The following is a 26,469-nucleotide window of genomic DNA, read 5'->3' as shown; positions in this document are numbered from 1 at the left end:
AAAAAAGCAGATGGAGGTTGAAGTGAGAGCCTGGGAGCCGTGTTGGTCCATGGCAGCTCCACAAATGGGAATCCTGGTTTGGCAAAGCAAAACTTTCAGTGAGTTACTGCTGAGACACCCCCTAAGCAACCCATCCCATCCATGGCATTCTCATGGCTACTTCCAGGCTTCTCATGTGCTCTTCCCACCCCAGCTGCACTCACCAACACTGGGAAGAGGCAGGGACTGGAGCAAGGGGTGAGATGGGGAATTGGGAGCTTGAGGAGCTGATGATCAGCTGAGTAAAATACACCACAAATATGTAATTTTGGGGTTGTTTTGCTGGTTCACACACTTTATATTTAACAAAATAATTTTTTAATAATATAGTCTTTTACACATCAAATATTGTTTCTAGGACCCCTCCCTCCCATTTGTACAGATTTTTTTTTTCTCACTAGTTTCAGGCACACCATTGTTTGTAAGTTTTGAAACTGGATAATCATTGACAGGCAACAGCTTACAGAGAGATGTGGTGATGATGTCTGGAATGGTACCAGCTGGGCCTGCAGGGAGCCAGTGCTCAGCCACAGGACAGCACTGCTGTGCTGAGAGCTCCTCCCACCCCTGCCCTCCAGGGAAACACCAAAATGGGGGAGAAATGGAAGTATAAAGGCATTAATTAGTGTGTATGGAGTGAGCCTGATGTGCTGATCTGCTTGGGTGAGGATGCTGTGGGGAGGATTTGCTGCCATCACTGGGAGCAGGTGCTGGACTGGAGCCTGAACTGAACAAAATGAGCACCACCCCCATGGATGGCACTGACCAAAAAGCAGGGAACCGAGCGTGGACAGAGATGGGAAAGGCCCCTGTGCTCGCCTGGCCAGGCAGGCAGGGAGGTGACATTGGTGGCCTTTCTTTCACAGTATTGCCTGGGAGCTGCAGCCTGAGAAAGGAGGAGGTACCAGTGCTGGAATCCCTTGGCTGCTGGGGAGCTGTGCTCCTGGCAGGCAGGCACAGAAAGCAGCTGCTGTGGAGGGACAGCCCTCAAGGAGCCCAGGCCTGCCCTGCTGGCTCTGTCCCCAGCTGTGTGGGTGCTCCCAGGGAGTGCCAGGGCAGCTCCTCCCTCTGCAGCAAAGGGTCTCACCTGCCAGTGAGCCAGTTTAGTGCTGCCACAGCCATGGGACGTTCCTGGGCACCTCCAGAGTGGGGTGATCCCATATGTTAATTGTCACCTGCTCTCACTGAAGGCAGTGGAACTCTGCCCTTGGCTCCAGCGAGAGCAGCCTGGGGATGGGACAAGGCAGGTGAGCACGTGCTCAGCTCAGGAACCAGGGACAGACTGGGCCCTCTTCCCTCTGCTCCACCACTGATGCCCGAGCCAAGAATCACACATACAAGTCATGTAAGATTTTGCTATCATGGAGCACTTGGATGGCTGCCCCAGCCTGCCCATGCAGCTGCTGTGGGCCCTGCTCCCATCAAGGTCACATTGACTGTGTAGGTGTCTTCAACTTTATTGTCCCCACTCAGTGGAGAAAGTGTTACACAGATACAGCTTTGTGTCATGGCTGTCCAGTCTATACCTGTGCATCTACCTCAGTCCTGCTGCAGGTTACATTCCAGTTGGGATTTTTTTAAACCCCCCATCCTTTGTAATTTCTACCTCCCTGCTGTCCTTAGTGTCCCCTGCACTTACAGACACAATCCAAATGCTCCACCTCTTGCTCCACTCGTAGCTGTATTGTCCCGATGATCCCAGCTTAGGAAGAGACTTAAAAAAAAATCACAATAGCAAAAAAACCTTCAAATAAATAACTGTGAAAAACCCCAGGATCCACACTGCAGGAAGTGAGAGCAGTGACTCCATCGGTGCCTTGCCAGGCCAGGAACATGTGTGGGCTGTTTTCCTGCTGTCCTCCCCTGCCAGCTCCAGTGACTCCCACAGCAGAGCAGACACCTGGGAACAGAGCGTGTACAGAGGGACAGGAGCTGCAGGGGACACGGGGACACCCTGCCCCACAGGGACCCAGCTCTGTTCGTGTGGCACCCGCGCAGGGCTCGCAGCTGGCAGGAGGTCGGGCACGTGGGCAGCATCGAGGCCATTCCTTCATCATCACCATCATCACCATCACTGTGAGCAGGCTGTTGGCCAGGGGCTGCTACAGAGCCTGCTTGCCCTGGCACTCGCGCTTGGAGCACTGTGCTGGCTTCCACCAGTCCCCGTTGTGGCAGTGGCAGATGTTGCAGTCGTCCACCTTCACCTCGATGCCCGCGGGAATGATGGTGGTGCCCGCAAAGCAGTTGGGACCTGTGGAAACAAACAGGGGGGACAGGATAAATACTCTGTGTTTGCATGGGGCAGTGCTCTGCCCTGAGCCTGGCACAGGCAGGGATCCACAGGGAACAGGATAAATACTCTGTGTTTGCATGGGGCAGCGCTCTGCCCTGAGCCTGGGACAGGCAGGGATCCACAGGGGAACAGGATAAATACTCTGTGTTTGCATGGGGCAGTGCTCTGCCCTGAGCCTGGGACAGGCAGGGATCCCAGGGGAACAGGATAAATACTCTGTGTTTGCATGGGGCAGCGCTCTGCCCTGAGCCTGGGACAGGCAGGGATCCCAGGGGAACAGGATAAATACTCTGTGTTTGGATGGGACAGGACTGCCCTGAGCCTGGCACAGACAGGGATCTGTGAGGGAACAGGATAAATACTCTGTGTTTGCATGGGGCAGTGCTCTGCCCTGAGCCTGGGACAGACAGGGATCCCAGGGGAACAGGATAAATACTCTGTGTTTGCATGGGGCAGGACTGCCCTGAGCCTGGCACAGGCAGGGATCCACAGGGAACAGGATAAATACTCTGTGTTTGCATGGGGCAGTGCTCTGCCCTGAGCCTGGCACAGGCAGGGACCCATGGGGGAACAGGACTAATACTCTGTGTTTGCATGGGGCAGGACTGCCCTGAGCCTGGCACAGGCAGGGATCCACAGGGAACAGGATAAATACTCTGTGTTTGCATGGGGCAGTGCTCTGCCCTGAGCCTGGCACAGGCAGGGACCCATGGGGGAACAGGACTAATACTCTGTGTTTGCATGGGGCAGGACTGCCCTAAGCCTGGGACAGGCAGGGATCTGTGAGGGAACAGGATAAATACTCTGTGTTTGCATGGGGCAGTGCTCTGCCCTGAGCCTGGCACAGGCAGGGACCCAGTGCCAGCCCCTTGCTGTGCTCTGGCCATGCCACCAGCACTGCTCATGTCTGCAGCAATGCTCTCACCTTGCTCAGTGCCCAGCCCTGGACCCACAGCAATTCCTTCTCATTTTTTGGTTGCACTCAGGCACTAAAGGGGAAAATGAAGGCCTCAAAACTTTCCTCTTTGTTTCTAGAACAAATGGCATTGGCAGTCAGTTTTTTCTACTTGGCTGACCACTAATTTAGTACCTCTTTCTCAAATTTTGGCTGCAGGATGGACAAGACCATGAGGACACAGCCCAGCCTTCCCTGCTCCAGTCTGGTAAAGCTGCAAGGAGCTGCAGGGACCAGAGCCAATCCATCCCCTAGGGCCATTGGCAGCCATGCTCCAACACCAGGTAACCCCAAGGACATCCACCAGCTTGGAGCTATTAACCAAAAATTATGTCTTACATCACCTCTCCAATTAGCTTTCTGATAAAATCTTGGTTATTCTCCTCAAGAGTAATTCCTTTAATCTGCTTATTATTGCTTTGGGTATTTTTTAATTTATTTTTTATTCTTTATAACACAATATCAAAGCTGAGCAGCAAGTCAGCAAGGATCTTATTTCCCAGTCACAGAATGGTTGGGTAGGAAGGAATCTTAAAGCCCTTTCCTCCTCCTCCTCATAAAAGCCCCACAAATATCCACTGCCCATCTCTCCCTCTGCAAGATCTTTCTTCCCCTCTTATTCCTTCACTACTTGGTGCCAGGAATTAATGTCAGAGCCACACAGAAAATTCAAGGCAGTCACACTGGTGGCATGGAGGAAGCATAAAGACATTTGAAAAGTGTTTTGTGGCTCGAGTGCTGCTCTGAAATGTCACCCCTTGACTGGCCACCAGTTTCAATCCATGTCTCCAGTGCATGAGGTGCATTCCAAAGGTGACAGCATGTACAGACATGGAGTTATGGGCAAGTTGTTCCTTAAGGCTGGGGAAAGGGAACTGGGGTCCCTTACAGGCTGGAAACAGGCTGAGCTGCAGCCAGCCCAGTGCCAGGGTGCCAGAGAGCTGCTCATGGGTGCCCTGGGTCAGTGAGGTGCTCCTCAGGGCCCTTTGCTGAACAGGCAAAGGGTCTGGCAGGGCTGGGCTTAGCCAGACAGTTCAGGGTGCCTCAGTGTCTTTCAACACCCTCCTGCCTTCATTAAAGGCCCCTTCAAACACGGCCTGCTCTCACTTTCACAGCAAAAAAAAAACTCCTTTTCATTGTAATATAAACAAAAAAGCTCCTGGAGATTCAGGTGGCAAGGAAAGGGGAAGATCATCTTCCCTCTTGTTGCCCTGCCTGCTAAGCAACTCATTTGAGAGGCCAGTGCTGCCTGCACACCCACACATGGCTCCAGACACAGCTTTGTCTGGATTCACAGCCCTGCCAGCCCATTCTGGGGAGGCTGGCACTGAGGGAGCCAGCAGGGTTTGCTCACTCAGGCGAGTCAGCTTTGCCTCCCAGACAGCTTTGGGGTCCCAACACCTCCCTCAAGGGACTTTGGCACCCCAGTGGTGCAGGGACCATGGTCAGCCAAGGGTGATGGGGTTGGGACTGGCTGATGGGTGCTGCCAACTGGGAAAAGGTTATTTTTCCTTCATCCTGCTTATCTGTCCATTCCTTGGCTGCCCTTTCTCCTCCCAGCAGCCCCAGGTCTCTTCTCCCTCCTGAGCTTCCCCAGCAGCTCATATGGAAATAAAATAATTAATAAATACCATTCATTAATGCCCCAGGACAGGCAGGAGCAGAAAGCAGACACTGAGCAAAGAGGAGATGGATGAGGGGGATGTGCTAAAACATCACCTGCACCTCTGAGGTCCCACTGGAGAGGGGATCCCTTACTCTGGGGACATGGGGCAACTCTGCAAATCTGTAATTGAACACTAATGATCTGCTCCTCAGTAATTAAACACTAATGATCTGCCCCTCTGTAACTGAACACTAAAGATCTGCCCCTCTGATCCCTGTTGAGCCTGGAAGGACCTGGCAAACATCTCTCTGTCTCACAGAAGATCCTCGGGATACTGCCCCCATCCCAAAGGGGGAGAATGACAGCTGTGGTGGGTAAATCCCAGGCACTGCCACAGCAGCCCCACTGCAGCAGCACTGAGCACCCCTGGGCTGCCCAGGGAGCTGCAGCCAGAGGCTGAACTGAGGGGCAAATCACAGCAATTGGGTTTGTTTTCTTCTTGGCTTTTAGCAAAATGGAGGAAAACATGACCCAGGGCTCTGCTGACATCTGTCCTCCTGTGGGAAGTTCTGCCTCTCCCCAGAAAGACTTCAGTACTTTTAATTTGGGCCAGCACTGCCACTGCTCTGGGCCTTTTCTTTCCCAGCCCTCCCAAAATAGCCCCTTCTGCTCTGCCTGAGTGAAATGGTTTCTTTTGCTCACCCAGTGAGCTGGACAGAGCTTTACTGCATCCTCCCTCTGCCACTGCTATCCCCCATCCCTACAGAAACATGGATTTCTAACAGAAGGCAAAATTTCCACACTGCATGTGTGGTAATTGAACTTCAATTCCCACTGCCTGAAATCCAGTTTTCCAGCACAATCACTACCAGCCAGCCTCTCCCCCTCTGCTTGTTTTTTCTCCCCCATTTAACTTCTCCCACCTTCCCATGGAAAACTGGGTCCTGTTTGTCCAAACTGGGATGCAGTGAGCATTGCACCTGCAGTGAAGGTGTGAGGAAGAGGCACTCAGAGAGGGAGCACTGCTGGAATTCAGGTGCAAATGTGCCATGGCACAGCAAATGCTGCTTGGCAGGAGCAGAAGTCACCAGGGAGTTTTCCAGAAAGGTTGGGATTTATAGAGCTGGCAGCTACTGGTGGAGATAACCTCCAGCACCTGGGGATCTGCATGGCTGTGCCATAGTTGTTGTTTTTTTTTTCTTTTTTTGTGCAGTAGAGCTCAACAGACTGTTTTAAATTCTCTAATATTCTTTTTCCCTCCCAACATTTCCAAAGCTCAGGGCCCCAACCCAGCACTGCTGAGGACTGGCCTGAGCTTTTCCCACCGTGGCTGCTTGGAGGAGCTGGATGAGAGCAGGGTCTGCCAAACCCCCAAGGAATGACACAGAACAGCAGCATGGCTTTTTTAATTGTCATTCAGAGGAGGACACTGCTCAGAAATATTTGATGACATGTCAAGAACATCAGGTTACTTAGGATAATAGCAGCAGGAGCAAGATGCTGCTTGGGGCAAGGGCTCTTGTCCTGCTCTTGGTAAAAGCAACTTAAACCACGACTGTGATGATAACAGGACACCAATCACCCTTTTCCTTGCTCAGGGAGACTGATGGGAGAGGTTTGCTGCTCCCACAGACAGTGTAATAGTGAGATTTGCTTTGCTTAACATAGTTAATACTCATAAAAGCCAGCAGCACTCCAGGCTGTTTGCTAGAACAGCTGTGAAGACTTTTATGGAGATGTATTAGGGACATTGAGATGCTGGTTTGATGGGAGAGATGTAAAAAAAATCATATTTGGTTTGTGGTTTGGGGAGAATGATGGAAAATTCTGCAACCATCTGCTGAAGACCAGTACTTGGGTGATGACCCTGCTCCACTGCAGCCCTGTTCCAGAGGGGATTCAGGGCCAGGCTCTCTCCAACACCACGAGCTGATGCCTTGGAGCCACTCTGTGAGATCAGCAGGGTCCCCCCAGCTCCCTGGGACTCCTCAGATGGGTTTTACTGAACTCAGCAGCTCTGCCTGTGGCTCTCAGCAGCTCTGATTTAGCTCTGTGTGTGCAGAGAAGCAATAAAAGGAAATCAAATGTTAATCAAACAGCAAGCACTGATCACTTCAGGCCAACTGTGATATTCAGATGTGCCCTGAATAGCATCTTGCCCCAGACACAGCTCACAGTCTCCACCAGAACATCTCATTGTGCAGCCTCTGATTCCAGCAAGAGCAGAGGCTTCCCCTCAATAAAACATGTCTCCTGCCACTCTGAGCCCCTCCCCGTGCCTTTAGGAAATATTAAAGCTGACTCCAGGAGAATTTAGCTCATTCAGTCAATGGACTCCATCAAGGAGGGAGAGAGGTGCTGATGGCTATGCTTATCTGCCCAGCTAAGACAGCTGCTAAACAGCAGCTCAATTCAGCAGCCATCCCTCAGGCTCCCAAGTGGTGTGCCCCACTATTGAAGCTGCAAGGGATAAGTGCAAAGCTGTGCTGTTCCCTGACAGTGCTCAGGAATGGAGACATCCTGGAACATCCCCCTGGACGCTCACTCAGCTGAATGAGGCTCAGGGATTTTGCTTTTGGAGCTCCACCATGAGCACAACTGGGAATGGGGCTTTGCTGCTGGCAGTGTGTTCTGCCTGGGGAGGTGTTTCTGCTGAGCATGGCCAGGTGTCTTCCCAGTGGGAAGGCAGATTTTCCTCTGCATGTTTCCATAAAAACAGGCCTCTCCCAGGCTTCACCATGACCACCCCACACCACAAACCATGCAGTCTCCAGCACTGGTGTCTGGGACTGAAACAGGGACCAAATGAGGATGCCACTTGGAATCCACACAAGGATGCTCGTGGATCCCCAACAGAAAAAGAGGAAAAACACAACAGAATCCCCAGGCTCTGTCACAGAGACAAGAAATTGCCTGTGCCTGCATCCTGGGACTTTTCCATGTCTGGGCTGAACTCTGTGCTCAGAAGGAAAAGAAAACCATCATCTTGTTTTTAATGATGGCTGCCATTTCTGGAGGATAACACCACTCCTCTCTGCTGATCCTGCAGGATCTTTTCAAATGTTCATGTAGCTCTGGCAATGTTATTCATGTGATCACTTCAGATTGCAAGAAAAGAGCTCAATTTGTGGCTTTAATTAAGGAGCTGGGGAGGGAAGAAGTCCTGTTTTCACTCTGCTATGCAGAGTGCCAGGCCCATCTCCCTGGGGAAAGGAGGCAGCAGGAGAAGCAGGAGGTGAGACATAAAGAAATCAGCTGGTGCTGCTGAGCTCTGCCCTGCTGAAAATTAAATTTGGTGACACTCTGCAGGGGCAGCTGAGAGCCCCACCCATAGAAAACAACCCTTGAGCTTTCTTGTGTTAGGAGGAGGCCAGAGCTGGAGAGCTGGCTGGGAGCATGGCTGAAGCCTGAGGCTGCCATGATCCCAGGATGTGGGGCAGTGAGTTCCCACCCCAGGAACCCCTGGCTCTGACCCACGTCTGCCACTCCTCAGTGGTGGCAGGAGGTGTCCATGTTCCCCAGGCTGCAAAGGACACAGCTCCTCCCAGTACAAACACCAGGAGAAAAGACCCCCCTGGACTCAAAGTCCATCATCACCCAACCACCACAGAGACTCCTGCAGGGCTGCCAATGGGGCTGCTTCAGGTCAGTGTCCCCATCCCCATCAAGTCTGGAAGCTGCTTCTCAGGCAGCAGTGAGCTCTCCTGTGGTGCACAGACTGCATCACTGCATCAGCTGCCCCCTCAATAAAATCTGTATGCTGCTCCATTTGCAGGAGGCACTGAGAACTGAATCTGCCAATCCATGCCAGCCTGAGTGCCACAAATTAAACCTCCTTCCCTCCAGTGGCCAGTGGCGGCTCCAGCACCCTTCCAAAAGCTCAGGAATTGCTCTGTTCCCCTTTTTTTGGCTTGCTGTTGATATTTTCAAGTACCAAAACAAAGCCTTGACCTCTGTCAGTTTAACCCCATTCCCCCTTGTCCTGTGTGGCTCCCATCTGTAGTAACAAGTGTCTCTTCCTTGAGGTGACCCCAGCATGGGAGGTTCACTCTTCCCCTGCCACCCTGCCCAGCCACCCAGGGAGAGCTGGCTCTGGCTGACAGCTCCTGGAGTCATCTGCTGGTGCCTTCTAGATGTCCAGGAGCTTTCACTCATGTGCACCACTGCCCCAAAGAATTCCACTCCTCTGAAGCTCATCTGCAGCTCTTCTTCTCCATCCTGCCTGCATTTTGCACTGCTCAGAAGTCAATGTTAACAGCCCTTCTCAAGTACTGCCTATTTACAGGGGAGATTTTTCCAGCCATAATTCACATTACTGGGTGCCTGAAGATGCCTAAAAGTTATTTAATCTCTGCATTAAAATATATATATATATCTCTGCAGCATCCTTGTCCAAATGAAATCCAAGTTGCTCAGTCCAAGCAGCCCTCCATCTTTAGAAGGAACGCATTAAGAAGGCGAGGGGGAGGTGAAAAGCTCAGTTCAGGTCAATGGGAGCTGTTCCACTGATTTTTGCCAGCCATGCAGCCACACAATAAGGAAAATAGAACACAGCAGCAGCTCCCAGCCAGCCCAGTGGGACAGGGACCTCATTGCCTCCTGGCTCTCTGCACACTGAGAGGGTCACATCGTCCAGGCTGTGCTCAGACAATCCCAAGTCTCTGCTGCCTTGCAGTCTAATGGATGCAGGGCCTCACTCGAGTTCCCTAAATTGTGAGCTGGCACCAGTGACAGAGACTGATTTAGGCCTTTGCACTGCAGTTAGAGAAATACTGATGGCTCCTTATCCATCTTAATCAGCAGCAGCAAACGTGAGGGACAGGGAGACATCCAGAAGGGAACACACGGCATTACTCCTCCTTATTGATAGCACAGTCACTTAATTTGATGTGGAGACATAACTTGAGGCATCACTGAGTAGTGCAGCAGGGCTGGTTTGGTGCAGGGAAGATCCATGGGTGCAATTTAAAACCCCTCTGTTTGGCAGCGGTGACGTCCGTGGCGCCCTCACGGATCCCGGCTCTGCGGACAGCTGGACACCATCCCTCACCAGACAGATGGGACAGTGTCCCTTCCACAGACAAATGCAGCAGCTGAAAATGGTGGAGCCTCACCCCACTCTTCACTTTCTGTGCTTGTGGGGTGGGCTGGACAACAGGGGACCAAGCCAAGACTGAGCACAGAATCCCAGAATGGTTTGGGTAGAAAAGGACCTTAAAGCTCGTCCACCTCCACCCTCTGCCCTGGGCAGGGAGACCTTCTGCTGGACCAGGCTGCTCCAAGCCCCATCCAACCTGTCCTTGGACACTTCCAGGGATGGAGCAGCCACACTTCCAGTGTCTGATGGCTTCTGGTCATGTCCAACCCTCCCTTCCCTGGGCAGCAGAGCTCTGGGTCAGACCTTTGGCACAGCTCACTCGGGGGAGGCAGCATGGAGATGGTGGAGCAAAGCTCATATCTGGGCACACCAAAGAAAATAACGCATGCTGTACATCTCCCACTGCTTTAGGTAATGGTATCTGCCTCCCCATATGGACATTTCCCCCAGCCCTGTGCACCCAGCCCCTCTGTTTCTGATCCCAAGGGCACCAAAATCAGAGCTGGGAGCATATCCAAGTGCACTTTGAGCTCCCTGCAGCCCCAGGCTGCCCATTTGCCTGGGTTTCTAACCCAGCTGTGGGTTAGGGACTGCTGGCCAGCAGGGTTAGGCATTGCTGCAGTGGGAATTAACAGGTATCAAATTCATAACCCTTTATTCACTCTGCTCACTCATACAGCCTTGAAGTGACCTGGCTGGAGGAGCCAGCACGTGGATCAGCTCCCAGACAGCACAAGAGCAACTCCCAGTGTTTCAGACCCATCTGTAAATCCAGGGCTTTCCCCCCTCCTTTTAGTGTAAAAATGCAGGTTGGTATTTTCAAAGTCACCTATGGGATTTACATACCAAATTCCTCTTCATTTTAAAAGGATCTGTGTGTGCAAATACCTTGATCAGCACTGAAAAATTGTAAAAAAACTGCAAAGGCAAAGGGCCCAGCATTGCATAGGGACAAACTGTGCATCCAAAGCAGATTTTCTGCACCAGGTTTTACTGTGCCCACTCTGGGCTGGAGGAGGAAAACTGTAACACCTCAAAGGCAGCAGTAACCACCTATTAAAGGAGAAATCTGTGTTTCAGCATTTACCTGAGCAAACAAACAGCATTAGCTCTTAGAAACCTTTTTGCAGACAGCATAAAGTTTTGGGAAAATAGCATAGATTTCTTTTTAAAATACAGGTAGATTGCAGCTGTGAAAGCTACTCTGAGGTAATTTTAACCTTTCAGGTAAGTAGCAGGCTTTCAAAAATTTGTCTAAATGAGTACTTCCCAAAATGAATTCCAACAGCACTGAAGGTACATTCATTCTTTTAATGCTTCAAACGTTAAAAGGTGAGGTGAGTTTTTTGAGCTGGTATCAAATAGATTAATTGAAAAGAAATTAATTAATAGAACTACCATTAAACTATTGCATCAGGTGAAGAAAAAAATCTATAAAAGCATGCATAATGTGCTGCAGTGTTTGTGCTTCCTTCACCTCCCTGGCTCAGGTGCCAGGAGCAGCCACAGAACAATGTGTGCCATGGAACAGGCTCAGGCCCAGGACTGTGCCCTTGCAGCCAGCATTGCCCAAGGAAGGAACTGGGATGCAGAGAAGCAAACTCATCCAAGGATGCATGCTCACCCTGCAGTGCTCTGGGACACTGGGACACTGTCAGCTCCCACAGGCAGCTGCAGCTCTTGGTCCCTGCAGGCATGGGAGGACACCCTGGTGTAGGGAAATAAGGGCCCGGATAGCCCCTGGATGCCAAAGCACCAGGCCTGTGGAACCCTGCCCAGACATGTCCACTCAAAGGCAAAGGTTAACAACAGAAGAATAACAAGCAGAACTTTCTCCCTGGGTCTTGTGAGATTTTAGCCAACTTATTCGCCTCTTGGTTGCGCTTTGTGTGAAAATATAATGATTTTTATGGGCCACTTTAACATTTTTATGTCTTTTTTTCTTCAGAAAAAAGAATCCCACATTTGGTGTAAGAATTAAAACAGTATTTCATGCTTAACTGCAATCACAGATGATGTATGGAAGAGAGCTGGCTTCATGTCAACTCAATATAAAGCCAGAATTGAATCTAACTTGGTCACTACAGCTGTGCGATGTTTTATGGGGTGAGGGGATTTTTTCAGATCAGTCATAAATGAAATGGAAACTTTGACTGTGCTCATTTTGTATCAAATGGGAGCAAAAAAAAAAAAATGTAGGGCAGAACCAAGACTGCTACACATTCATCTGAGTCGTTCCTTTAGAGGTGGAGCGTGCTGCAAAGCCAGCCCAGCACCAGGCCCTGCTGCAGTGCCCATCGGTGCCTGTGGGCACAAGGGCCCTGCCAGGGCAATGGGGCTTTCCTGAGCTCTGGGAACCACACGTGGGGATCAGCCCCCAGCTCCTGTCTGCAAACAGCAGCACTGCAGCCCAGAGCCCTGTGGGATGGGCTCAATTGATGGAAAAATGCCCTCAGGCCTTTCTGCCACCATGGCATGGGTGTGATGCCTTGAGGGCACCAGCACGGTCCCACCTGCATTCCCTACCTGGTTTTTTGGATGGTTTTAAATGTGGGGTTGTGTTAGAAATGGGAGTTCAGAGCAAAGATAAAACTTTCCATGTAAGGGAGGAGCTCCTGTGGAAACCATTTCTTCCTGCTCTTGGCTCATGTTTGAGTTGTTGGGTTTTCTGCTGCTGACTTTGAGCTGAACCCATCTCCTGCTGCCTTCACACCACGCCCATCTCCCTGGCCTCCACTATTCCCAGCCTCCTGGCCTCTGTGATGATGGACACAGAAATGATGGCCACAGCCAGGTAAGACCCACATGAAAGGGGAATTTATTGGTAAAAGTTAAAGTCAGTCAGCAAAGGTTCCCCTTCCAGTCAAAGGATGGATCTCCTGGGGGGTGTTTAACAGCATCAGCCTTTGGATCTGCCTGTTTTCATCCCTATAAATTTAGGATGGGCTGCAGTGGCAAAGCTCCATTTCTATGCAAATCCATACAAATGATTGATTCCTTGTAGAAACAGAATAACCACAATGGCAGAAACAGTATTTCTTTGTTTATGTGGGGAAGTTAATTACTTGCCTGTGGCACAGGAAAAGAAAATCAGGAGAACATCTTCCCTGAGCCCACCCCAGCCATTAAGGCTGGTGGAAGAGAGACAGGAATTGGCACTGCTGTGCCAAAATCTGCATCTCCTGAGGAAACAGGAGGAGCAGGGAATGGAAGGGGCAGGGCAGGATTGGTGGATGGATCTTGAGGACTCACATGGGGAGACCAAAGCACTGCAAGGACGGGCACACCTTGGTCTGATGGACAGAAGACACAAACAGAGGTTGGTGCTTCTGGAATAAACAGGCCCCTAAACACTTCTGCTGGCACCTGCCCTGCTTTCTCCAGCAGCTGCAGAAGAGCTGTAATCCGTGTTTTGTCCCAGGTTTTGCCCTTCCCATGCTGTTCCATGCCCTGAATTGAATGGTGTCCATGGCATTTCCAAGGTGCTTTCTGGTGGTTCAGAAAGAGCCTGGCTGGTGACAGAAATGAAATGAGCAGTGCTGGTTTTGCATGGGAACAGCTGCATTTAATGACATCACCCAGTGAAAGAAGGAAGGTCCTTTGCTCATAACCCTGGGTGTCCCCACAGAACACCACAGTGCACGAGGGCCTTTGTTCCCTGGAGGGTGAGGCTGTGCTGATGTGCTGGGACAGGACAGTTCTGTGAGGTACCAGCTGGCAATGATGAAAGGCTGTGGGAAAATGATGCTGCCTACACGTGGTTCTGCCTCCCTCCTGCCCAAACCTCCCAAATGCTTTGTTGCCCTTCTCTGCAGTCTGTTTTTATTCATTCCCAGATGAAATTCTTGCTCACCCTCTGGTCTCAGTGGCACCACAGGATCTGAATGGCTCACAACCCCTCTCCTCCCACCTTCCCCTGGCTCAGGGAAGTGCACTGGGCAAACTGAGGCACGGAGGCAGTGGGGGCTCATGAGGGGATGCAGGTTATTCAAACTACATCCAGCAGGAAAATGGATTTGACTTGCAGCAACAGGAAGGCTTGAGGCTGCAAACTGCCTTCTCAAGTGTGATGGGAACTGGTTCACCTTATTGGCAGAGGGAAGGAACTGTGGGACAGGCTGGCAAAGTGAGGGACAATGACACCCAAAAATTCCCCAAATGGGGAGTATTCCCACACTCTTCAGCTAGTATTCCCTGCCTTGTTTTTCCTGCGTTCATTCTGTGCCTTAGAAATTTTTTTTAAAGCCAGAAGAGGGATTTAGACATTAGAACAGCTCCTGACCTGATATGAGTTAATGATTTTATAAAACCCCTGAAAAATGCTTTACTTTAAAAGATTGATGTTTCCTATTGTATTTTTTCAATGCCAATTAATTACTTGATTCATTAGCAATGTAACACAGGAATAGTCTTTGAAAATCTGCTGCTTTGTGTAGATGCCTTTAATTATGGATAATTAAATACTGTGGAAGGACCTGATTATACCTCTGAGCATTTTCTAATCTGGAAAATGAAACACACTCCTGTACTCCTGAACACATAAAACAAAAGCTGAGCTCAACAGCCACAAGAAGTAAAAAAGATGGGAAAACAAACACCCCAAAAGCCAGAACCACTCCAAACCCTGCAACTACAAGAGGGTGGGAGTTCCTGGGGAGGCTGGAAGGCTTTGTGATGCCCTGACACAGGGTAGCACCCAGATCCTGCCTTCTTGGGGTACAAGGGGGAGCCCAAGTGTGCTCAAGGTGGAGCTGCTGCAGGCAGCTAACAAACATGGGCCCAGTGAACACGACTGGAATCATACAAACTGGTCCCTGTTAGCACTTGCTAAAGCTGGGAGCAGATTTCCAGGTGTTCCTTGTACATATGGCAGCAGTAGCCAAAACTGCCCCAAAGAGCAAAGCAAAGCACTCTGCAAACATAGCCATTGGAAGAGAAGAACCTGCCAATGGCAGAAGTTATGCTGTGGTTTCTTTCTGTCTCAGAGTTTTAGCCCCAGAAGAAAGCCAAGAAAATGCTTGTCTTGAAGACAGCATTGCCCCAGGGCCTCTGAGCCAGATCCCCTCCCTGACTCTTCCTTTGCATCCTTCCTCCCTGGGCCATGAAGTGCCAAACTCAGAGAACAAACTCTCTTGTCTTTATTTATTTCTCAGCTGGCAAATTTTTGGAGAAAACTTAGGACAGGTCTTGTGAAACATTAGGGGCAGGATGGCATGAGGGGCACAAATACATGTCTGGCACAGATGGAGACACTAAAAGAAGGAAAATGTCATCCCTGACACAGGGACTGCCTGCCTGCTGTAATTCAAAGCAGCAGTGTGGATGGAACTGGATGATCTTCAGGGCCCTTTCTTACCCAAACTCTTCTGTGATGATTTCTGGGTGCTGATGTCCAAGTGTGCGATGTTCCCCTGCCCCAGAGATCCCCTCCTGGGTGCGCTGCCAAACTCCTCAATGCAGCAGCTGATTTCAGCTGAGAGATGCAGAAACTCAGCCACCATGGGGTGAACTGCGCAAGGACACATTGCAGCACGTGGGACAGACACACTGCTGGGGGCAGTGCCCAAGGCATCTCTCAGGATTCCTGTGTGCACAAGGACACACTGCAGCACGTGGGACACACTGCTGGGGGCAGTGCCCAAGGCATCTGTCAGGATTCCTACTGTGTGCTGCCAGGTGCCAGGCCTGCCAGCAGTGCCAGCCCCACTGCTGCTCCCACCTCACCCCCTGGTGAAGTTTGAGACATGATGAGCTCATGTGGGGGATTGTATTTAATTATTTTTGCCCAACAGATTAGTGGAAAAGAGAAAGTCAATGCTGTCTTGCTGACCCCCACAGCTGTGCCCTATGAATGCACACAGTGATGAGAACCTTTGGGTTGGCCCCACCTTGGAGCCAACATTGAATGAGCCCATGACTTCCCTGTGCCAACACTTCCTGTGCCAGGGCACATTGTGTCTAGAAAGCCCAGACCTCAGTCAGGCACACACCTTCGTGATGCACCTTGAGCCTCACCATCACATCTGGCAAGCCCTGTTCCAGCAAGGAGAAGCTTTCACACAACCTCACTCTTCAACTGAGCCTTAGCAAGAGGATAATTGAATGTGCACATCTGGCCTGTGGCATGCACAAGGTAAAACCTTTCATGTTGAGCAGGCTCACGTTTGCTTTGGAAGGCTGGTGCATCCATGGGTGGAAGAGCAGGGCTTGTTGGGCACAGCTTGTCCTGGCAGTCATGGTGCCTGTCAGCATCCCACAGGAACCTGTCAAGCACTGCTCTTCATTAGCTGATGCTCTCATCTCCTCTCATCTGTGGCTACTTTAACCCTTGGTTACAAGAGGAGCTTGGGCACATGAAGAGGGAGAGAACAGGCAGCACTCCCCTGAGAGGGAGAAAACAAGCACAGGGCAGTGCAAGCTACAAAACCACTGTGCACACAATAGGGGAGCAAGGAAAGTCCTGGGTGTTCTTTACTGGGGGCTTGTAATGCCTTCTGTGGAGGCCACTCCTGTCTCAGCAGCTCCCCTCTAGCCTTTGGATCCATAGACAGGAGTTAGGCTAAATCTGTAAAGAAAAGCAGGCACCTTTATTTCAGGGGTTGACCCAACTAGGAAACCCAGATAACCATTTGGGCAGGGGTGTCTCTCAAGTGTGGGTGAAGCTGTCCAAGGAGGGGCCTATGCAGGCCCAGGAACTGGCCCTGATTATTTTTGTGCATGTGAAACCTTCACTATCCAGCTGCTAGTATGAATGAGAGTGGGGGCAGATCCCCAGCACACAAAACCTGGATGTTTCCCTTGGAGCAAGGCAGCCAGGCTGGTTTTCAGCAGCCTCAGGGACTGGATCACAGCATATTTACTCTCTGGGGGGGCTTGATGTGGCCAAGACAAAAAGTGGTTTCTGTACAAAACCAGCAAATGTATCTGATCGTTACAGTTGTGGGCAGGTTTTCATTCTTTAACACAGTTTCCCTTTTAATTTCCAATTTAATAATTACAGTTTGACGTTGCCTGTAATAAAACATTTCTTTTTTGTTTGGCACAGCTTGAAAAGTAACCAGAAATTCCCTCTTGCTGCTTTCCTTGTAGCACAGGCAGTTGTTAAGGGGGAGCAGTCACTGCCTGGGTGTTGTAGCCCTTTCTGTACCTGGTGAGAGCTTCCAGGGATGCAGGGGCAGCCACAGCTTCTCTGGGCACTCTGTGCCAGGGCCTCACCACCCTCAGGGAAGAATTCCTCCCAGTTGTCTAAACTCTGTCAGTGGGAAGCCATTCCCCCTTGTCCTGTCACTCCAGCCCTTTGTAAATTGTCCCTTTCCATTTTCCTTGTCAGCTCCCATCGATCCTGGACCTGGTTACTTACCCAGATGAGAGGGAGAGCCAAGCAGGAAGGACATTTCCCATCAGACAGAGTTTTTCTCCTATTCCTCTCCCACTCACCTGGGGAGGGAAAGTCAAAGGTGCAAACACTTTCTGCTTTCAGTAAAAACCAGAGCAGGCTGTCTGAAATAATAGGACAAAACGTCCCTTTGTTTCTGTCTTTTCCATTGAAATATTCCAAAGTATAAAACAAAGATCTACATCTGAAACCATATCACCCCTTTTATCCTCCCAGGTTTGAGGGAGTTTGTTCTGAAAGTTTTAAATGGGGCATCTCATCACTTCCAGTTTTTTTCCCAAACCTTTCTGAGGTACAAACAGTGAGTTTGCTGTAATTGGCCCTTTTCCCAGGGAGGTTTCAGTGAGTCAGCATTTTCTGACCAACATATTCCCATCTTCTTCAAATACTTTCAGGCAGCTGCAGTGAAAATGTCAGAACTTTGACAGCCTGGGGAGAACTTTGTGTGCTCTTCTTCATGCAGATCCACTGCTCCCAACAGATCCTTGGGCAGGACACCAGCGCTCCTCTCTTTGGAGCATCAGCTCCTGCTCCATTTATTCTAACAAACTGCTTCCCTACCGGCACTACCTGGCACAAAACATTTGTAACTGGGACAGATTGTGCTTAGTTGATGTAAAATGAGTTACACCAGTTTGCATCAATGGTGGCACTGGTCTGTAATGACTCCTTTGAACTCCTCAGGGAGTTCCTCGAGGGGATTATGATTCCAGAAGTGGGCACAAGTGGAATATGGACATCCTGGAGTTCACCTCCCATTACAAATGCTCATAGGGTCCCATGGGTGCTCCTCTGTCCTTGAGCTGCATCAACACGGCCAGAGCTGCAAAGAACTGACCCAGGCCAACCCCACCAGCCACAGCAAAGAAAGCAACATCCTCTCCTCATTCCCACCAGGATTTTATTTGCTCGTGACCAAGCCTAAGCTCTTCAGTCTTGGGCAGCAATTCAGACCAACACTGCAGAAAACACGAACAAGGAGAGCAAGAAAGGAAGCCCTGCACCAGCCAGGCTCTTTTGCAGCCATTGCTGCAGTTGTGGTGCCCTGGTGCTGGGCTTGCATTGACACTGAAGGCGCCTGTGCAAAGGCAAGCAAGGCAGCTGGGAGCGAGGGTGGGCCAAGGGGGGGAAGTGATGGATGCTGATGTTTGTGGGCAGCAGAGCACCCTGTGCAACAGGAGTTATGTGATGGCTGGCACTGTGCCAGCCCCTCCCTGTCCCACAGGAACCTCCCTCAGGCAGCACAGCGCCACCCCTGTCACACAGCAGCGCCACTGCCACCCGCACACGGTGTCCTTGCACCCCCACCTGGCTGTGCTGCAAACTGAGGGTCCCTCTGGCAAAATGCTCTCCTTTTTGTTCTGTTCAGGTGAGGCACTTCACCAGCAAATCAGGGAGAGAGATGAAGAGCAACACACCTTCAACCCCCTGTTAGTCTCTCCAGCCAAAGGGATGGGTGAGTTGGCAAGTGACAGGCTGGGGTAGTGTGTGGCCACACAGTAACAGCCAGGTTGAAATGACTGCCCTGCTGTCCTTCACCCAGCTGTGCCCTGTGGGAGGGACAGAAGGCTGCCCTGGAATGCAGCACCCTGCCAAAGGAGAGGGGATGGAGATGTAGGAAAGGTGGAGGGAAGAAAAGGAAGCAGGAGGAGAAAACTTGTAAGCACCTTTCTTAATTCCAAGTGTTCTCAGACTTGCTTAGCTCTAATCTTTAATTCATATTTTCATTTCAGTCTCTTTGCTCTGTAAAGTCTGCATTTCATGTAAAAGGAGCAGCTCAGACATAAATTATTTGAAATAAGTCAACCCCTTCTTAAAGACCTCTACTCTACACATGTGTAGGCTCCAATAAAGAAGCATTAAACATTCATCAAATGAGAAATACATGAAGACAGTGTCTGCCACTCTTCTCACACAGACATGCCTCACAACCCCAACCTTCTGGAGCAGCCAAAGCAAAGCCTCTCTAATCCTTTCAGAGCCCTGGCCATGCTAAACACCCCAGCCTCCTGCAGTGTGCCCCTGAGCCACCCAGAGGTACCTGCAGGTCAGATCCTCAGCTGGAGTAAATCAGAGTAAAAAATGCTGTTTTACACCAAGTGACACCGACACAGGATTTGGCTTTCAGCTTCTCTTGCAGCAAAGTGGTTTACAGCAGTGTCATTGGATCATAAAGTCACTTCTGGTATTTTAAAGTCACACCAAGAACCAGGTGGGGAACAGCAATACAATGCCTGCTTGAATTTCAGCACTGCCCAGGCTCCTTGTGTTCTGCAAAGGAACCTGGCTTCCCAGCTGGAATGCAGGAACTCCTCCCTCCCCTCCAAAACCCCCTAACCCAGCCCTTCTCTACAGGACACAATCGTGATGATAGTGAACCTTGGACTAGCACTCTCACAGGCCAGTGCACACAAACTTCAGCACATCTCCCCAAGGGAGAACAACCGTGATGAGCAAAAGCTTCTTCATAAATATTTCTGAGTTTGAGGGGTAATGCAGAGCAGGTAACGTGTTTCCCACATCTCTGAGAACTGAAAGAGAGCTTTGGAGCTGCTCCTGTCCCACAAATGGCTCCTCATGATCCTCCCTGACCCTTCCATGATCCTCCCTTCAGGGTGCCTGTTACATTCATCTGCACTCTGCTGTGTGGAAGCACAGGAGCCTGGTTAGGACCTGGGGTACCAATTCAGGCCAGCAGGTAATTGCAGCAGTCAGGCAGAGCCTTTTCCTCCTGTTTAACTGGTGAATGATCCCTTTCTTGCTTGCAGGGCAGAGAGCACAGAGGCTTGGGAAGCAGCAGGTGACCCGTGCAGGTGAACACACCAGGTTCCTGCTGTCCTGCTGGCTCCAGGCTGCAGCTCCCTGGGAATGGAGCTCTGCAGCAGCAGCATCCCTGCACTGCACAGCCCAGCAGCCTGGCTGTGTGCCAGCACTGAGCTGTGGGATGGGTTTCATCACATTGAGTGCTGCTCAGTTCAGGGCTTTTTTGTTCTCCAAAGGCTTTTCCTCTCCCTCGTCGCTCTCAGTCTCACTTCCTCTGAAACTTCACAAGGTGGCAGATCAGCTCAGCCCTCCCTGATGCTGTCTAACATCAGCATGGCTAATTTTGGAGGTTTCAACTTTTCCAAAGCTTTTCACTGTTATTGAGGCCTCTTCCAAAAGCTGTGACCCATCTTGAGTCAGCAGGGCATTTGAGCAGCTGGAGAATCCAAGTGCTGGAGATTTCCAAAGCAGTGGAGGATCTAGGTCTTGACAGATGCTTTTGTGTCAAGTTCAGCACCTACATGCCTTTAAGCCCTTGGCCTGAAGTGATCAGATGGACGAGCTCCACTGAAAATCAGTTTCAGGGAAATGACTTCTTAAGGAACAGTAAAGCAAGCACTGGAGTATTTTGTCAGGTTGGTGTCTGCCTGGCTCTAATACCCCTCTTCATTATCAGTCTTGATCTTCTACCAGCTTTCAAATCAATCCTTTTTTCTTCTTCTGTTGGTAAGGAAATCACTGCTTCAGTTGAGCTCAGAGGGCTCCACAGTTCACACTCCTGGTGGCCATCCCAGAGAGCATCATCCAGTCCTTCCTGTGGCCCCTCAGGACGACACCTGAAGGGGGTGGTGGCCGTGGGGGTGACCAAGTGCCCCAAAGGGTGGCTGCCATCAGTAATTCCCAACCATGCAGGGTGATGGGGCTATGCTATGCTACTGCCTTCAGCTGCCAGGACCTGGGGAGAGGATGGTGGAGTCCAGCAAAATCCGGCGTGGGGAGCACTTCTTCTCCTTGGCTGGGCACATTCCCTGGCATCTGCACAACCAACCAGCACATTGCATAGACTGGGACTGAAGGGGGTTTAAGTGCAATCTTAAAATCTGGCCATTTCAGGAATTTCTGAAATAAATTAGAAGAGGAATTTTATTTAGTTGTTGTTGTTTTTATTTTTCTCTAAAGGCATCTCCCCATGGCTCCAAATCACTGTTTTCCACAAAGTAAATGAACATGAAGTCTTCTCTCATCCTCTTGCCACAATTTCTGTGTTGCCTTTATCCTCCATCAGTTGTATTTAATCAAATGGCAGACAAAACATCCTGTCCCCAAATCCTTCCCTCTTTTTTCCTCAAATTTTAGTAATTTTTTTCCATGCTTCCTTGATTTTTTTTTTTGTCACTGATCAAGTTGGAAGCAGAAGCTTTCCAAAACAATGACCTGGAGCTTCAGCGATCCACATCTTGCAGATAAGTAACAAGCTACATTTCTGCACTGGATTATTCCATATTAAAACCTCGGCACTTTTCAAGCAGTGATAATTTGGAACAACAGAGAGCATGTGGGGAAGGGTTTTTGTCAGTACTAGTTACCAACATGCACTGTTAATCCATCACCTACAAGAACTGAGATGGGGCCTTTTGTCCTGCCAAATCCCAAAGGGTTTTGCAAAGAGGACAGCTCCCATTGCCCTGCCAGGGCAATCCCTGAGCAGGGGTTTGGCTGTCCTGCTTGGGAAGGAGGAGCCCTGCTCCCTGCCTGCACTGCCAGTGCCTCTTCCTGGGGCATTCCTGCCCTGCTTACTTTGGGAATGGGAATGAAGCTCATGAACCACCTCTGAACTGGCTGGGCAGGTCAGGAACAGCCTGGCCCATGCCCATTCACCAAGTGCCCCAGTGCCCAGAGCCCAGCTTTTCCAAAGGGACACCCCCTGGGCACTCCCAAACATCTCCCACTCAGAAAAAAAGCATTTCTGCATGGCACTTGCTAAGAAAAGGCAGCATCAAAGGTCTGCCCCCAGGTGTTATTGCACACAGAGACATGCCAAGCTCACTCAGGGACACGTGGAACACGGAGTTGTTTGCCAAAGGAGAGGCTTCAACAGGCTGGGAAAATCCCTGGGGGGTTCCTGAGCAAGACACACTGTGTTACAGCAGGATCAGGCTGGGGTGCAGAATGCTTATTTCAAATTAACTCCAACAGAGAAATAATGAGCACTGAGTTTATATTTCAATAAATTAAGACAGAAGCTTAGGTGAAATGTGGGTTTATATGCAGAGAAATAAATTATTATTTACTCACATTTGTGCTCATGCCCTCAAATATGAAGATATTTGTAGGGATTAATTAATATTTATACCACATTATAATAAATACCCACAAGAGCTTTGCATGAAGACATGCTATTTTACCAATGTAAAATCTGTTGAAGGTCAAAGGGATCTTTTACTTGTGTGTGGATGGCAGGATCAGCCTCTTTACGTGGAAATCTGTATCAAGTGTGATAATTTAAAACTTTAATTAAAGACTCAGTGACACATTATCTACAAAATGTCTTCCTGCTGCCCAGTATTCCATCACAAATGTCTTCAGAAGCCCAGGCTGAGTAAGCACACTTGCCAGGAATTATTTCACTGTGGACATGTTAGCTTTTATCTGGCTCCTTGGGCAACAAATTCTTTTGTTGAGGATTGGTGACAACAAACTTAAATTGGAGGCAAAACCAGACCCAACCCAAAAATGTATAATATTTGTTTTGTTCATCCCTCAAGAAAATGAAGCACAGGGAATTTCTCCCTTTGTGAAGTGCAGCAGGTGAGAGTTGCTTGAAGCTGGCAAAGCAGAGGAACCCATTTAATCTGGAGCACAGATTAAACCAAATGAAAGGATGTGAGGGATGATACAGTGGGGATGGCCCCATCCCCTGCTCCCAGACCTCATCCAAAGGGTTGAAGGAAATGGGAAGAGCAACCTCCAAGTGATGCACAGAAAGGGAGCTAAAACACACACACCCCAATAGCAGGGCTCACCCCACAGCAGTGGATGGGTTTATGGGGAGGGACAAGCAGAGCTCTGGGAATGAGGGGCACAGGGTGAGCAGAGAAGGGCCCAGAACACCTCACAGGCACCTCTGCAGCCCTGGCCATGCAGACCTGGCTGGGAATTTTGGCTCTGCCACAGTGGGGGGATGTTCTCACAGAACTGCAGCAGGACCTGGGGCAGGAGGGACAGAGGTGGTGGCACCACGAGCTGCACTCTCACAGTGCCAGGCACTTGGAGACTCCACACAGCACAGAGTTAACAGCAGTGACACACTTTTGTCTGGAGGAGTCACAGGGACTGGAAAGAACAACTCGAGGCCATAATTCTGCGGTCTGTCACTACCAGGAAACGTGAAATCCAGTGACCTTTCATCTCTGTGACAGAAATGCTGCACAGCACCTGGAGCCATCGCCCTCAAAATCCACTCTGGCAAATTGGATGATAGGACATGAAGGAGAAAACGTCCTCTGCCTCCTTCACCCCCAGACTGGAGCCTCCCAGGGAAGTCTGCATGCTCAGTGTGGAATGTGGGATCCCTTGCCAGGAACAGCCAGCCTTGAAGGAGCTGCTGTGGTTAGTGAGGCACGAGACAACAATTTCATTTCTTTGGCCAAGAAGCAACAAATCTCCCAAGCCGTTTGTTCAGACTGCTCTTAAATGATGGGACAGAAATCAGTATTGGCCTTCTATGAAAGGCCAGGAATGTTAGAATCAACAGATTTTTGCATTATCACAGAATCACAGAATTCCAGACTGGTTTGGGTCGGAAGGGATTTCAAAGATCATCCCTTCCACCCCCTGCCATGGGCAGGACACCCTCACTATCCCTGGCTGCTCCAAGCCCTGCCCAAGCTGGCCTTGGACACTGCCTGGGATGGGGCAGTCACAGCTTCTGTGGGCAGCCTGTGCCAGTGCTCACTGAATCACAGCACTTCTGCCCTTGGCAGAACATAATTAATGAGGTTATGAAAATCTACCTGACTGCATGGAAAGAGAATTATTCTCTCATTAATAGCAGCAACAGCTAAACAAGCAGGCAAGTCATGCTCCTAGCATAGTGCAGCAAATGATGCAGGGCTGTGCTTAACCTAAAATAAGGATTTTCCCTACCAAAACTTTAAGGGGTAGCTTTTGAATTGAGGATTTGCACCACAGAGAATACTCCCCCCCCCCCCAACAACTGTATCCCTTGTGCTCTTCTGTTTGTCAGCCTGACATTACAACCACAGGGACTAAAATCTTTTCATCACACCAGAACATGGCACTGTGTCTTCACCACCTTGGCAGAAGACAAAAGCTACCCAATGGAAGGAAAAAAAATAAATTTAAAAAGGGTGTTTCAGTCATTAAGTGGGTCTGTCAGCTTGTGTTATCTTCATGCATTTGTGAAACTGAGCTTTAATTGGCTGGCTGAAGCAGAGAGCTGCAAGACAAAATGTTGGTCTCAAGATGAACACAGAGCTGAAGACACTGTGCTCCTCATTCATTAGGATGTGTCAGAGGGATTCAGATGGGAAGGGACACAGGAATGGCTGCTACACTTCCATTTTAATCTCTCAGACTGTAAGAGAAAGGTGAACACTGTGTGCCACACTCAGCCACATCCAGGAGCAGTGACAAACTCTGAGATCAGATTCCCCACGACACAGGAACTGCCTTGGTGCCTACCAATTTCTGTCCTGTGGGAATCACTGCATTACACTGTGAAGGACACAGCCCAGACTGCCAGCTTGGGCCAGCTATGAGCCAGCCAGCCCCAGCAGCAGCAGCAGGAGCAGCCAGCCCTTCCAGCTGAGGGGTGTCCCTCCCTACAGCCAGGCTGGGACACCAGCAGGGGTGCAGCTCCCCCACAGCACCCCATGCAGACATGCTCCTCCATCCCAAGGAACTGCCAGGACCTCCCCTGGCTGAGCTGTGCTGCAGCCCCAGAGACCAGCATTCCCAAGGCATCCAGGCTGCTCTGAAGGGGAGCTGGGAAATACATCCCTGCCTAAAACAGGTCTCAGATGTAGAGCTTTATGTGTATCCCCAAGAGATGAGCAAATAGAGCATTGGAGAGATTGGCTAAAACCATGGATGAAGCCTCCTGGTTTCCCTGTGAGGGTCCCAATCACTTCACTGTGTCCCACAGTCCCTTCAGCACACAGCTGATTTTCCTCCTGCCCTCCTGTCCTTGTGCCACCAGCAGGAGCTGCTCTTTCCCTTTCCCCCTGGCTGCTGTGGGAAGAAAGATGCTTCTCAGCCCTGGTCACCATCACAGAAAGCCACCAAGCCCCAAAGGGGTCCTGGGGGGAATGGCCATGGTGGGAAACACAGCAGCTGCTGGGGCTGTGGGAGCCCCTGTGAGCCTGCACTCCTGGGAAGCCCAGGGATGCTCATCACAGGTGGGATTGATGTGACACAGGCTGGGTGGGATGTGCTGCCACTGGAAATGGGGGATTTGGGATGGTGCCCTACCTGAGACAGGAACACAGAGGCCACACAAGCTCCAGAGGTGTTTGTTGGGGTGACAGTGGCTCTGAGCTCGGTGACAGGCCTGGGGACAGCCTGAGTCACCAACCCAGGACACCAATCTTGGTGAGTGTGATGAGAAACCTCACAGCCAAACACAGCTGTACACAAAGGTGGTGCACAGAGCCGGGTAACAAACCTCTCCTCTGCACTTCAGCAGTAAAAGCAAACCAATGAGATTTCCTACAAACATTTTCTGCTTTCCAACAGAAACACAAAACTCAATGAAAATCTGACAAAATATTTTGGAACAAAAATACAGATACAAACCTCAGGATTTCAAGTAATATTTATGGTGTAATTTTCCAAACATTTTTAATTTTTCAAGTTCCTTCAGTAAAAGTATTTTATGTTTCAACTCTTTGCCTTTACTCTGTCTGACAGAGCAGAAAATGTGTTGAAAATGTTATTTCTTCACCAACATTTTCATTTAGGTACAAAAGCAGCCATTACTCTTATCCAGCAGCAGTGATGTATGTAAGAGCAAATATATACGGATAGTGAATTCTAAACACAAGGAGATGAATCCAAGGAGCCATTTCTTACATGTTTAGAAAGCTGTGAAAAAGTTTATGTGCAGCTGCCTTACCTTTTCATCTGTCTTCACATCTCCATTAGGAGAAAGGTGCTGTTTCAGAGATGTATGTGAGTACAGGCTGTGGTACAAGACCCGGGAGACCTTTTTGGAAACAGGTTTATTTTCCAAAGAGGTACTTCCAGTCATTCCAGAACATTTCTTGAAAGTATTGATGAATCTAATTCATGAAATCAC

General features: G+C 49.9%; 1 protein-coding gene across 2 annotated transcripts in view; it reads right to left on the bottom strand.

The window, feature by feature from the left end:
* Positions 1-316: 316 nt before the first annotated feature.
* Positions 317-26,469, bottom strand: part of VWC2L (von Willebrand factor C domain containing 2 like) — a 46,463-nt gene continuing 20,310 nt past the window's right edge. Inside the window, exon 4 of one of the 2 annotated variants that reach the window (XM_063162651.1) lies at positions 317-2,290. In XM_063162651.1, the coding sequence (XP_063018721.1) occupies positions 2,142-2,290 (149 nt within the window). In that variant the 3' untranslated portion in view covers positions 317-2,141. Of the gene's footprint in view, positions 2,291-18,180; positions 21,270-26,469 lie in introns of those variants that run through there. The other variant, XM_063162652.1, reaches the window with a different exon arrangement.

The sequence above is a fragment of the Melospiza melodia genome, chromosome 8 (assembly GCF_035770615.1).
Source record: "Melospiza melodia melodia isolate bMelMel2 chromosome 8, bMelMel2.pri, whole genome shotgun sequence".
Taxonomy (NCBI): Eukaryota; Metazoa; Chordata; class Aves; order Passeriformes; family Passerellidae; genus Melospiza; species Melospiza melodia.
Note: the sequence above shows the minus strand (reverse complement) of the source record. Positions and strands in the feature narration are given on the sequence as shown.